This window comes from Asparagus officinalis, chromosome 4 (assembly GCF_001876935.1).
Source record: "Asparagus officinalis chromosome 4, Aspof.V1, whole genome shotgun sequence".
Classification (NCBI taxonomy): Eukaryota; Viridiplantae; Streptophyta; class Magnoliopsida; order Asparagales; family Asparagaceae; genus Asparagus; species Asparagus officinalis.
In genome coordinates, this window is record NC_033797.1 from 7,771,472 (window position 1) to 7,784,916 (window position 13,445).

Here is a 13,445-nt window from a genome sequence, read left to right on the forward strand (position 1 = left end):
TTTGCAGAAACTGGCGATAGGCATTCCTTGATTCCAAATCAGCTTGTAGTTCTTAAGTGCATGTGGCAGCAAAAGGTATGTTTCCCCTGAACTATTCTGAACCTCTGATGGTTTGGCAATTTTGGATGCAATATACTAATCGAGACCATAGTATAATGCTTATGATGATGTGTTTGTGATTTGTGCAGAATCTATTTGATAACTTGCTTGCCATGTCAAGAGATGTGCAGTTGTTACTTCTGAGAATCAAACAAAGTCACAAGAATGTTTGCAATTTAATTATGGCTGAAGTTGACACAGTCTTTGAGCTCATTGAAAAGCACATCTCAATCTTTCTGCAAGCTAAGGTAATTTTCTTTTAATAGCTCAGATTTTCTTGAGCAGAGGCGCCCGAGATGATTTTCTGATTAGTATATTTTATTGCAGGGATCATTAGATATTTACCTTCTTCGCAGTAATGGTGCTGTAATAACATCAGTGACATGCATGCCTTTCATTGTTTCTGAGCAAATGGAACAATTAGTAAAAGACAATTTTGAAATCCTTCTTACTTTTGAACAAGAGATCAAGAATTTAAGAATGCAAAAGGATTCTAGGAAATCTGTGAAGGAGTCTCTGCTAAATCGTCTGGAAGAACTCATCATCAAGGTTCGCATTGTTCAGTTAATTCTCTTTTTTCTGTTTAAATACTGTCTTTTACTTGCCGGCTAATGGCATGAATGGTATGGTTATATATATATAATATATATATATATAACTATATTATACTATATATAATAATATATATATATTCTGCATGGAAAAGTGAACTAAGGTGATCCCTAGGCTCCCACCTAAGACGCGGCGCTAGAAATACATCATTTCCAAATTTTTTACGATCCGCTCCGTTAACTTGATGCTAGCACGTTCTTAAAACCCAAACACACCAATTTTGGGGTGATACACCGTTGTGTTTTGCCAATTATTGGAAGCTGTAAAATGTTCTATTCATTCGAAAACCGTTAAAATTTAGCGAGTGGAATAAAGGATCAAAACACGACGATTTACCCCTAAATAGGTGTTTGAGTTTAAGGACGTGTGAGTCAAGTCAAGGAGCGGATCGTAAAAAAAAAAAATTAGGGAAATGAATGTGATTGTTATTAGGCCGCGCCTTAGGTTGGGAGTCCTAAGGGTGTCACGTTAGATTCACTTATTCACACACATATAATAGTATACATATATATAATAGATACTACTATTAATATATAATATATAAAGACTCCCTACATTAATTGATGTCCACCAACTTTCTAACAACTCATCTATTAATAATAAAAACTTTTTACATATCATGCAAGGATCTCTAGGCAATAATAGTTGGATAAAAGTTTGGTGGACAATTTTTGCTATCCACTTAATTGACACAAGTTTTGCTTCTCTCTCTCGCTCTACTCTATATATATATATAATAGGTATAACTATATATGGAGAGAGAGAGAGAGAGAGAGAGAGATGGGTAGCTTGGTACAAGCATAAATTTTATGCTGGTAGTGAGGGGCACAATCTCACTATTCAAATGGGGGAACGATCACATGGATTAGAGGAGTGCAATGGGGATATGGCAAATTTGAATGAGTGGAGGGATTGTGGGCCATCTTACACAGACACAACTTATTGGCTTGGTACCAAGCATACCCATTTTTCTCATACTATATATATATACTATATATATATATATATTAGTACTATATACTATATTTATAGAGAGAGAGAGAGAGAGAGAGAGAAGAGAGATGGTGTATGCTTGTACAGAAGCATAATTTTAAGTCTTGTGTGAGGTGCACAATCCCTCCACTCATTCAAATGGGACGCAATTCACATGGATAAGGGTGCAGGGTATATACAATCCATTTGATGAGGGAGGGATTGTGCCATCTACTAACCAAACACAACTTATGTGGCTTGGTACACGAACATACCATTTTCAATATATATATATATATATATATATATATATATATATATAATATAATATATAAATATCGGCCGGATAAACCGACATTATAGCCAATTTATCGGTTTTGGGGGTCTTCCGCTATGATAAGTTCGATTCGAAATCGGTTATCGTTTTTGGATGTTTATCACCGATAATGCAGCAATAAAATGAGTTATCGATCAATATTGTCGGCCCAAAAATCGGAATTCGATTTGAGTTATTATTTTGGGCAATGGGCACCTATTCAATGCACTTTAAAACTGACCCGACCCGAGATCCTAAACATAATTATTTATATTTTGATATGTTTATATTTCGTTAAGTATGATTAGATTACATTTCAGAATATTATATTATGTATATTATCACCATCCGGTAATGTCACTCCGATAAATACTACATATTCCCGATATATCTCTGATATTCGCTATCCTATATGGATTTTGACCGTCCAATAAATCCCTAATAACCGATATTTAAAACCTTGTATAAGATACATGAGATCATTATTTTTTTTCAATTTATGTGCTATTTGAATTTAATTTTCAATTTATGTGCTATTTCAATTGAAAACTTCTATTTTTTTTAACTACACACTCAAAACGCTCTTTTAAATCATAGTTTTTGACTTGGATACCGGCTGAAACAACTGGACTCATGTCTAACGAGCTTCAAAAAATTGACATGAAGTGTAGGATATATGTCCAAGAAGTGTAATGTCATTTTTTTCCCGCTCTCATTGATGATTAGCAGTTCCTTTATAAGAGCTTATCATCAAGGTTCTTATTGCCTAGTTCATTGATTTTTATTCTCATCATACTATGGTTTACTTGTCAACATCTTTAATGCCTTTTTTCCAAACTTTTTGTAGTAGATACTTCTCTGTCCTTCGTACGAGATGTCCTTAAAGCATATTTTTTTCAATAATTTTGGGGGTCTTTTTTCCGAACTGAAAAAGGACATCCTATGTTTTCGACAATGTGGAGTTATACAGCTGCATGCAAATTCTCTATCCCTAGGTTTCCTTGTGCAGAAACAATTTCAGGAGGTGAGTTCTTATTAACGTTTATTTGAAGTGTGGTAAAGGTTGATGTACACATACACCTGTAAGTATATCCATGTTTCAGTGTGGGAGTCGCATATATCCATGTGGCATTTACTCTTTATTTTTAGAATTTTGTGCCGGACTTTATTTGTAGAAATTGTCACTGAATTTATGTACTTTACCAAACACAGAGTACGGTGCCCTAAGATAGGGCTAATAGTTTTGAAAAAAGCAACAAAAAATTACTGTTCTGGCCTGGAATCATGGTACTTCTTTTTCCAAATTTTACAGGGCAAGAGGATTATGGCAGATTTTAGTTTTGAGCTTGAAGCAAATAGTCAGTCAGGATTTGAAGAGCAGGTGTTCACTGGAACTATAGAGGAAATAAATGAATTGTTGGTAGATGTGCTTGGTAAGCTGGATTTTGTAAGGAAGGATCACACAGCTTTTGGAGACTTGTCAGCGGAAAATATAAGTTTGTGGAAAAATCTCTTTGAATCATATATGGGAAATCTGCATCTTGACCATATGCATGATGCACTCAGTAGAATAATTATTACAGTGGTACGTACATTTTCTTACCGTTGTGCTTTATATCCCAGATACATTTTCTTGGGACATGCTTTATATTCTAGATACTTTTTCTTATTAAGTTGGTTCTTGCATTATTCATTGGTGTCCCAGATCAAACTGATGAACTGTGCTCAAACCGGAAGGCCAGCAATCTCTCAGTTAGATGTAAATTTGAAGCGTCTCAATTTATCACTTGATCTCCTTTTGACCTTTGCAGAGAACTTCCTTTCAGAGTTCCTAGATGCACATAAGACGGTGAGTACCCTGGATTTTGCTTTTTTCCATCATAGTCGACTCAAAGGATCTAGTAACGGTGGCATTTTCTTATCATGTGCAGATCGCTGAAATGACTAACGCGCTGGCCCACATATTTATTTTACTATTTTCTAAAGGATTTGGTGATGCAGAGGAGCAAACAGAAGATTCTGCTTGTGATGCAGCACAAGATGCATCTGGTACTGGCATGGGAGAGGGTGAAGGGATAACAGATGTAAGTGAGCAAATAGAAGATGAGGATCAGCTCCTAGGAGCATCTGCTAAGGTAATAAATATATTGGTCTTTGAACTGCATTTTGTTTCACCCATTAATGTAAATTTTCTAACATCCTCGTTTTCCATTAAAATTTCAGCAAGATGGGCTAGATAGCACTGAGAAACTGCCAAGTAACAAAGATAAGGGTATAGAAATGGATGAGGACTTTGATGCAGATGCTTTCAGTGTGAGTGAAGATTCAGGAGAGAGTGACAATGATGATGGTGAAGATGTAAATTTGGAGTCTAAAATGGGAGAGACTGGAGACGACAAACAGACAGTTGATGAGAAGCTTTGGGATAAGAGTGAGGATGATAAACCCGAGAACTCTGTTGAGAAATATGAGTCTGGTCCGTCTGTCAAGGAAACAGAGACCGGTGATAGGGAGCTTAGAGCTAAAGAGGATGATGACCCTTCATCACTTGGTGAATCAGGAGGTCCGGAGAAAAATCAACCCGAGAAGTTGGATGAGGAGAATGAGAATAATATTTCTGATGATGAGAACGAAGTCAATGATATGAACCTTGATAAGGATAATGCATTTGAAGACCCAAGTGGGATTCAGTTGGAACAAGATTTAGATGATGTTACGGAGGAACCTCAGGATGCTGATGCCATGGATGGAACTGATGCAGACGGTGATGAGTCTGATGAGGAAATGAAGGATGATGGTGAGCAGTCCAAGCCTACGGATCATATGGATGTTGAAAATTCTGTTCAGGAAGATGATAATATTGAGACTAAAGAAGGTGCTGAGGATGCTGATAATACAAATATGGACAAAGAGGCAAGTAAAGAAAATATGTTGCCAGATAAGGTTGAATCTTTTGAACGCCCTGCACCTCATGCTGATTCATTGGAACCAGCAAACAATTCTCTTGAGGTGGCTCTCGGCATAGAACCAGAGATGCGCTGGTCAAACAGTAGTGACATGAATACTAATCTTGCTCCATCTGGTACTTCAATGTTTGATGATATGCCCAAAATGGACTTATCAATTCCTGACTCAGGTGATAATTCTAGATTAGCTTCCGATCAATCGAAACCTCAAGTTGGTCAAGGTAATCCTCCGCCTGTGCAAAAATCCCAGTCAAATCCATATAGAAGTCTAGGGGATGCAATGGAGGAGTGGAAAGAGAGAGTTAAAGTATCAGTTGATCCGCACGAAGCTCAACAAGAAGTCCCTGATGATATTAATGATGAGAATGCTGATGAGTATAGATATGTGTCTGAGGTTGAAAAGGCTACCTCTCAAGCACTTGGCTCGGCAACAGCTGATCAGATCAATGATAATGTTGAAGGCAAGAAGGCAAATCAAGACGAAGGTGATATCAGAAAGAAAGAGGAAGCTGATAGAATGGCTGTTGAGGAAAATACTGAAACTCAACATCTCACGATGAGCCATCCATCTGCTCCTAAGCAGCAAGCTGAAGAGAAAGTGGAGACTATGATAGATGATGATGAATTAGTGGAAGATATGCAGCAGGATACTCAAAAGAACATTTCAGGGGATATGATTTCATTCAAAAGCTCATACATGAGTGAGAAAATATTGCCTCTTGATGCCTTAAACAGTGGGAGAGATTCTTTAAGACCTATGGAATTTGAAGAGTTGTCTGATGATGTGAAGCAGCAGGCTATGGCTGATTGGAAAAGATGTGAACTCGCCACTGCAAAACTGTCTCAAGAATTGGCTGAGCATTTACGTCTTGTCATGGAACCAACCCTAGCTAGTAAGCTTCAAGGTGACTACAGAACTGGAAAGAGAATAAACATGAAAAAGGTCAATTCTTGTTTTCTTGTTTTGTTGAATTTTGCAAAACCACCTGAACTTTGGGGGTTTTGTACAAGTTATGGTTTTGCACAAACACCCCAAAACTTTATAAATCATAGAAAACACTCCTGAACTTGTCTCGCTTAAATATCATGAGTGATATTTTTTTCCTTTTTGTTTTTCTTGTTTTTTTAGGTTATTCCATACATTGCAAGTCATTATCGGAAAGACAAGATTTGGTTGAGGAGGACAAAACCCAACAAACGTGATTATCAAGTAGTGGTTGCAGTTGATGACTCTCGCAGTATGTCTGAAAGCCATTGTGGAACTGCTGCCATTGAGTCTCTAGTGACCGTGTGCCGTGCAATGTCTCAATTGGAAGTTGGCCAGTTCGCTGTTACAAGCTTTGGTGAAAGGGGGAACATCAAGTTACTCCATGACTTTGATCAGCCTTTTACAGGAGAAGCTGGAGTCAAGGTATGTTTTTTGTTTGTTCCACTTACCTTTCAATTGTTTTTACAGCAGGTGAATTTTGTTGACAAATTTGTTCTTTACATAATTTGGAGCAGATAATCTCTAGTTTGTCATTCAAGCAAGACAATACCATAGCTGACGAGCCAATGGTTGATCTGTTGAAGTATTTAAACAACATGCTTGATGCTGCTGTAACGAAAGCACGCTTGCCATCTGGTCAGAATCCACTTCATCAGCTCATTTTGATCATAGCTGATGGCAGGTTCCATGAGAAGGTATCCAAATATCTTATTAGACAATCTTCTTTTAATGCTCTTTCTGGATTTATACTCAACACTCCCATCCCTACAGGAGAACTTGAAGCGCTGTGTGAGGAATGTTTTAAATACAAAGCGAATGGTAGCTTTTATACTTTTGGATAGCCCAAAAGAATCAATTATGGATCTTATGGTATCTAATGCTGCTCTTTTCTTTTCTTCGTCTAATGCTGCTCTTTTCTCTTCTTCGTCTTCTACTTCTTAATATGGTTCTATTTACCTCTGTTATACTGTACTTACAAATTTTACTTACTTTTTTCCAGGAAGCATCTTTTCAAGGCGAAAAGCTTTCTTTTACAAAATACCTAAATTCCTTTCCGTTTCCTTACTATATTTTGTTGAAAAACATGGAAGCGCTTCCTCGTGCACTTGCTGATTTATTACGACAGGTAGCATCTTGTTTTTGGTCCCTTTTTTTTAAAGTGTCCATCTGAATTGCTTAGTCATCTGCTGAGATCATCATCGTTTTTTTTCTCGATGCAGTGGTTTGAGCTTATGCAAAGCACCAGCGAGTAATGTGAAATAGAGAACATCATGTAATTATACATGTTAATTTTGTATATTTACCCGTCAGTTCTCCGCCAAGGTGCAGATGCGAGACTGACAAGCACAAAATTGTATGTAGTTCTTTTTGACAGTTGTGCTCTGTATTAGTTCTCGTTATCTAGCATTTTTGAAACAATAATACCTGTGTAATTAGCAATCATAGCGAGTGACTGTTTGGTCGGGAAATGATAAGAGTGCTTAGTATGTAACAAATGCTTAATTATAATATTCTTCAAAATTTGGGTTGCAGTGCATGATTAAAGGCTGTGTAATTCATTTTGATTATTTTTGCGTTGGGAGTCGGATCTGCGAATGTCCTGAGAGAGAAACAACGTAGACACCGATTCGCTGAAATTCATTAATATTGTGAAATTTGGAAAGGAGCCAAAGATGCCATCCGCAGCATTTATGTTTATCTAAGATCAGACGTGTTTGGGAGCATGACTTCATTTTAATTCATTGATGTCAAACCTAACAAAAGCTTTGCTTACACTAAACACAGTCGTTCATGTTGGATAGCAAGTTCCTAATCTGTTTTGATAACATGTTATTAGGATTTCTAATCTATTTTGGTAATATGATTCTTAATCTGCTTTGGTAACATGTTATTGGGATTTCTAATTTGTTTTATTTTTGGTTTTAGAATTCTTAGTCTGTTTTGGTTTTAGGTTTTCTATATATATAGAACGCCTTAGAAAAGGTTAGGATAAAAAAAAAAGAGGAGAGTTGTAATCAGAGGTTAGAGACTTTTGAGCATTGTGAGAGGGAGATATTGTGAGCAAGTTGAGAGCTTTGGTTGAGGGTTAGTTTGTGAGTTTTGTGATATTACAACCTTTTGTACTCTCCTTGATTTAGTGGAATCTCCCCATCCTTTCCCCGTGGATGTAGGCAAATTGCCGAACCACATATATCTCTGTGTTTGTGATTGATCTGTCGTATTTCAGTTTTGGATTGTGCTCGTGTGTGATTGGTTATTCTTCTCCCGTGCTTACGACTTGTTTCGTGAGCGAGCACGCTTCTGCATAGGCGCACGACAATTGGTATCAGAGCTCAGATTTCAGATCTAGGGTTTTGACATTAGGTGGAGGAAGATTCGTCGTGGAAGCTTGGTTCTTGGAGTTCTAGGTTTCGGTGGAGATATGATTTGAAGTTGTTGTTAGAGATCTTGTTTTCCTCGTGTGGTTAGGAGTTCTATTTGGAATCCAATCTAGGGTTCAGTTGCGTAATTTCTTATTCTTTTTAAAGTTTGAATCTTTCTTTGCAATTTGGAGTTTGCGAGTATGAGTGAAGAAATTGGTGAAAGCAGCAAGATGGCGAGTACAGTCCAAGTTGGTTTTTAGAACACCAAAATTAGTGTGGTGAAGTATGACGGCAAGATCAACTTTGGTTTGTGGATGAGCGACGTTCAAGATGGGCTCAATGCTCAGAATTCGGAGAAGACCATCATGGTCCAAGAGAGACCATGAAAATATGAAGAGGCGATATGAGAAAAGATGAATAAGAACGCTTGTGGGGTGATCAGATCTTGTTTGGAACAGGAGTTGAAGTATGATGTTATTGGGGTGACGTCTGTAATGAAGATGTGAGAAATTCTCAATAATAAGTACCTTACGAAGAGTGTTGAGAACCGTTTGCACTTGCTGCGAAGATTGTTCAGATTTCAGATGTCCCGAGGCACCTCACTAGCGGCTCATGTGAACAACTACACTAAGTTGTTGTCGGACTTGGCGAGAGGCACCTCACTAGCGGCTCATGTGAACAACTACACTAAGTTGTTGTCGGACTTGGCGAATGTTGATGAGAAGATATCGGATGAGTACAAGACGATTATTTTGTTGGGCTCCTTACCGAATGAGGAGTATGATACATTCGTGCTCACTTTGTTGAATGAGAGGTCTTCTATCAGCTATAGTGAAGTTACTAATGCTTTAACAAACTATGAATTGAAGAGGAATGACAAAGAGACTTTCCGCGCTAGTACTTCAGGAGAGACCTTGTCGACGAGAGGTAGAAACTCATATCCAAAACGTGATAATGGAGGAAGGTCAAAATCAAGAGGTCGTCACCAGTTAGCAAAGAACCAGTGTTCGTTCTGTAAGGAACAATGACATTGGAAAATAATTGTCCAATGATTAAAGAGAAGGAGAATGGCAAGAAAAAGGGCACGAAGGCCAATGATGTAAACGTTGCGAAAGACGATGATTCCGATGATTCGAGCTTTTCTCTTTTGATTACTCCGGAGGTGAACCATTTGGATGCATTGGATTGGATGCTTGATTCTGGCGCTACTTATCATGTGACCCATAGGCGAGATTGAGTTGTATTTTTTGAGAGACTCGATGGGGGTGTTGTTGTCATGGGAAATGATCAATCCTGTGGTATTTGTGGGATAGGTACCGTAAGGATTCAGATGCATGATGGAGTAGTTCGTGAATTGAAGGATGTGAGATTCGTTCCTCAGCTGAAGAAGAATCTTATCTCAGTTAAAGCTTTGGAGGCAAAAGCATTCAAGGTGACATTTGAGGACGCTGTAGCAAAAGTTACTAAGGGATCTTTAGTGGTGATAAAGGGAGTCTGCAGTCAGAATTTATATTATCTGAAGGGGAGCATCGAGGTTGGCCAGATCGCTTTAGTTATTTCAGAGACGGACATAAGTAGACTTTGGCACTATAGGTTGGGGCATACATGAGGAAAAGTCACTACAGGCTTTGTGCAAGCAAGAGCTATTGAAAGGAGCAAGGAGAAAAAGTGGATTTCTGTGAGCACTGTGTACTTGGCAAGAAGACGAATGTGAAGTTCGGGACTGTTATTCATAGGACGAGGGGTGTCCTAGATTATGTGCACACAGATGTTTGGGGTCCCACCAAGACGACATCACTTGGTGATCGACATTGGTTCGCCACGTTCGTTCTCCTCTGTTGGGTGTACCACATGACAAAGAAGAGCGAAGTCCTAGATATATTCGTGGAGTGGAAGAAGAGATTAAAACTGTAGATAGGAAATAAGATCAAGACGTTGCGATAAGACAATGGTGGTGAGTATACATCAGACTCTTTTCTTTAGCTATGTTGAGACGATGGCATAGAGAGACACTTCACGCTTAGTCATACACCGCATCAGAATGGGGTGACAGAGAGGTTAAATCGGTCTTTGCTGGAGAAGATTCGATGTTTGTTGGCGCATAGTGGTTTGGAGAAGATTTTTTTAGACTGAGGCACTTTCATATGCGAACCAACTCATTAATAGACTGCCTTTATCAGTGATTGAGGGGAAGATCCCTATGGAGATGTGGTCGGGAGAGACAACACATGACTATGACCAGCTCAAAGTATTTGGTTGCCCTGCGTATTATCATGTTATAACTGATAAGTTGGAACCTCGAGCTAGGAAGACCATATTTGTAGGATTCAAGCGTGGTGTCAAAGGATATAAGTTATGTGATCCAATTGATAGGAATATTATGCTGAGTAGAGACGTCACGTTTGATGAGGCTTCTATCTTGAAGCTTTTCAGCTGTCATCAGGTGGAGAGCACTCCGATAGAGGAGATATTGCAGGTGGTGAAGATAGATGCAACTCCACATTATCCAAATGGTACAGTATTTATTAGAGTGCCGGCTGAGGTGACGCTTGGTGAGCACGGCGATGACGAGGAGGATACAGGTACAGTTGTGCAGGATCAGGGACCGACAGCTCATGTTCAGGATTCTATTACGGTTCGGAGACAGAGGAGAGACATACGAATGCCAGCATGGTATACTGAAACAGTAGTTGCGTATGCACTTTCGATGGAGAGTATCGATGAGATGGTGCCTACTACATTCAGAGAGGCCGAGCAGAGTTCGGAGGCTGATTCGTGGCAGGTGGCTATGTAGGAGGAGATGAAGTCTCTTCACAAGAATGATATATGTGAGCTTGTTGAGCTTCCAAAGGGCGGAAGGCGATTGGTTGCAAGTGGGTATACACGAAGAAGGAAGGTATTGAAGGCACTCCATTGAGGTTCAAGGCTAGGTTGGTTGAGAAGGGCTATGCACAGGAGGAAGGTATTGATTATAATGAGGTTTTCTCTCCGGTGGTGGAGCATTCTTCGATTCGGATTTTGCTAGCTTTGGTGGTACAATATGGATTGGAGTTAGATCAGTTGGATGTGAAGACGACATTTTGACCCGTGCGTCGGTGTGTTGGAGATGCACCTTATAGTCTACGATTCTACGGTGGCTTTGTCGACGACGGAGGCAGAGTATATGACGATTACAGAGGCTGTGAAGGAGGCTATTTGGCTTCGGGGACTTTTGGAGGAACTTGGCATTTCGCAGCGGTCCGTCACTATTCATTATGATAGCATGAGTGTTATCTATTTGGCAAAAAATCAGATTTTTCATACGAGGATGAAGCACATTGACGTTCGTTATCACTTCATTCGGGATGTTCTTGAAGATGGTGATGTAGAGATCATTAAGGTCCACATGAAGGATAATCCGACGGATATGCTCACTAAGGTGGTTCCGATCAACAAGTTTGATCATTGTAGAAGCTTGTTGCACATTCGTGATTGTTAAGGCCGTTGACGGCCATTTGGATGAACTACGGACGGCTTGATCCCTTGAGAGAGGGGGTACGTAGGCAACCACATTGGTGTAGCCGAATTTGGTGAGACGACGCATTGGTGCTCATGTTGGCGTCGGCTCAGTTTTGGGAATACTTCGCCGAGGTGGAGAATTGTTGGATAGCAGGTTCCTAATCTGTTTTGGTAACATGTTATTAAGATTCCTAATATATTTTGATAACATGATTCTTAATCTGTTTTGGTAACATGTTATTAGGATTCCTAATTTGTTTTGTTTTTTGTTTTAGAATTCCTAGTCTGTTTTGGTTTTAGGTTTTCTATATATATGAAACGCCTTAGAAGAGATTAGGATCAAAAAAAGAGGAGTTGTAATCGGAGATTAGAGAGACTTTTGAGCATTGTGAGAGAGAGATATTGTGAGCAAGTTAAGAGCTTTGGTTGAGGGGAGATTAGAGAGACTTTTGAGCATTGTGAGAGAGAGATATTGTGAGCAAGTTAAGAGCTTTGGTTGAGGGTTAGTTTGTGAGTTTTGTGAGATTGTGAGCAAGTTAAGAGCTTTGGTTGAGGGTTAGTTTGTGAGTTTTGTGAGATTGTAACCCTTTGTACTCTTTTTGATTTAGTGGAATCTCCTCATCCTCTCCCTGTAGACGTAGGCAAATTGTCGAACCACGTATATCTCTGTGTTTGTGATTGACCTATCGCATTTCAGTTTTGAATTGTGCTTGTGTGTGATTGATTATTCTTCTCCTGTGCTTACGACTTGTTTGGTGAGCGAGCACGCTTCCACATAGGCGCGCGACAGTTCAGCCTAGAATTCTGTGATGTAAACCTCTTTACCAAAATAGACACCAAGTGATATGTAGTTCAGTTTATTATATATAATAAATACCTGAAGTAAATTGATCAAAACTCGCCTCCGTGATGCTTCATACAAGTGTTTTATCATATATACTTTATGCAAATATTTCATAACCCCAAACTGTAGCCTAGCCTTAAAGTATCCTTACACGAAGAGTAAAGTACAGTCTCACTGGCCCAAGGCTTCTAACAAACTAGTTGTAGATGATGAGCCATAAGGTTCTTCAAAATGCTTTTGAAGTTTAATGCACAATTAGATCAATGATTGGACCTATAGCTACTATCAACCGCTCAAACAAAAGGTTATGAAAGAATGGTTAGATTACCTTCGTTAGCAGAAAATAAGATGTCAGGTTCTTATACATGACCTGAAGAAGAAAACCAAAAACTACAAAAGAAAATAAAAAACAAGACATTAAAAGGGTAAGGACTTACAGACTTTTTTGAATATTACAAGACAACAAAAAGATCAAAGGCATGACATGGTCATCCTTGTTTCAAGAGCTAGAGCTATCTTCACTTTCATCACATGGGGCTCTTGATTGGATTATAACGCGAGCTCCTGAAGTAAGCCTGCAAGAAATAACATGCAGCTTTTCTCCGTCAAGATAAAGAAACAAGCTTACAGCCATAAACACAAGAATGACAAAAAGAGCGAATTGAACTTAACTTTCTTCGATCTTGATCACCTTCTCCTTTTCTTCTTTGAAGGATTCCAACCTCATCGATGATCCTTTAACGGAAGAATTATCTGTTATCCGTTTGCTTGATCCTTGTGATAAATG

The 13,445-nt window shown here is 38.8% G+C and overlaps 1 protein-coding gene across 1 annotated transcript in view; it reads left to right on the forward strand.

Moving 5' to 3' along the window:
- The window catches only part of LOC109838135 (midasin), a 45,174-nt gene extending 37,676 nt beyond the window's left edge, over positions 1 to 7,498 (forward strand). The window contains exons 68-79 of the mRNA XM_020406603.1: positions 8 to 75; positions 189 to 347; positions 427 to 648; positions 3,312 to 3,584; positions 3,705 to 3,848; positions 3,931 to 4,134; positions 4,223 to 5,908; positions 6,095 to 6,376; positions 6,469 to 6,648; positions 6,725 to 6,823; positions 6,954 to 7,079; positions 7,174 to 7,498. Of these exons, the coding sequence (XP_020262192.1) occupies positions 8 to 75; positions 189 to 347; positions 427 to 648; positions 3,312 to 3,584; positions 3,705 to 3,848; positions 3,931 to 4,134; positions 4,223 to 5,908; positions 6,095 to 6,376; positions 6,469 to 6,648; positions 6,725 to 6,823; positions 6,954 to 7,079; positions 7,174 to 7,206 (3,476 nt within the window). The 3' untranslated portion in view covers positions 7,207 to 7,498. The remainder of the gene's footprint in view (positions 1 to 7; positions 76 to 188; positions 348 to 426; positions 649 to 3,311; positions 3,585 to 3,704; positions 3,849 to 3,930; positions 4,135 to 4,222; positions 5,909 to 6,094; positions 6,377 to 6,468; positions 6,649 to 6,724; positions 6,824 to 6,953; positions 7,080 to 7,173) is intronic.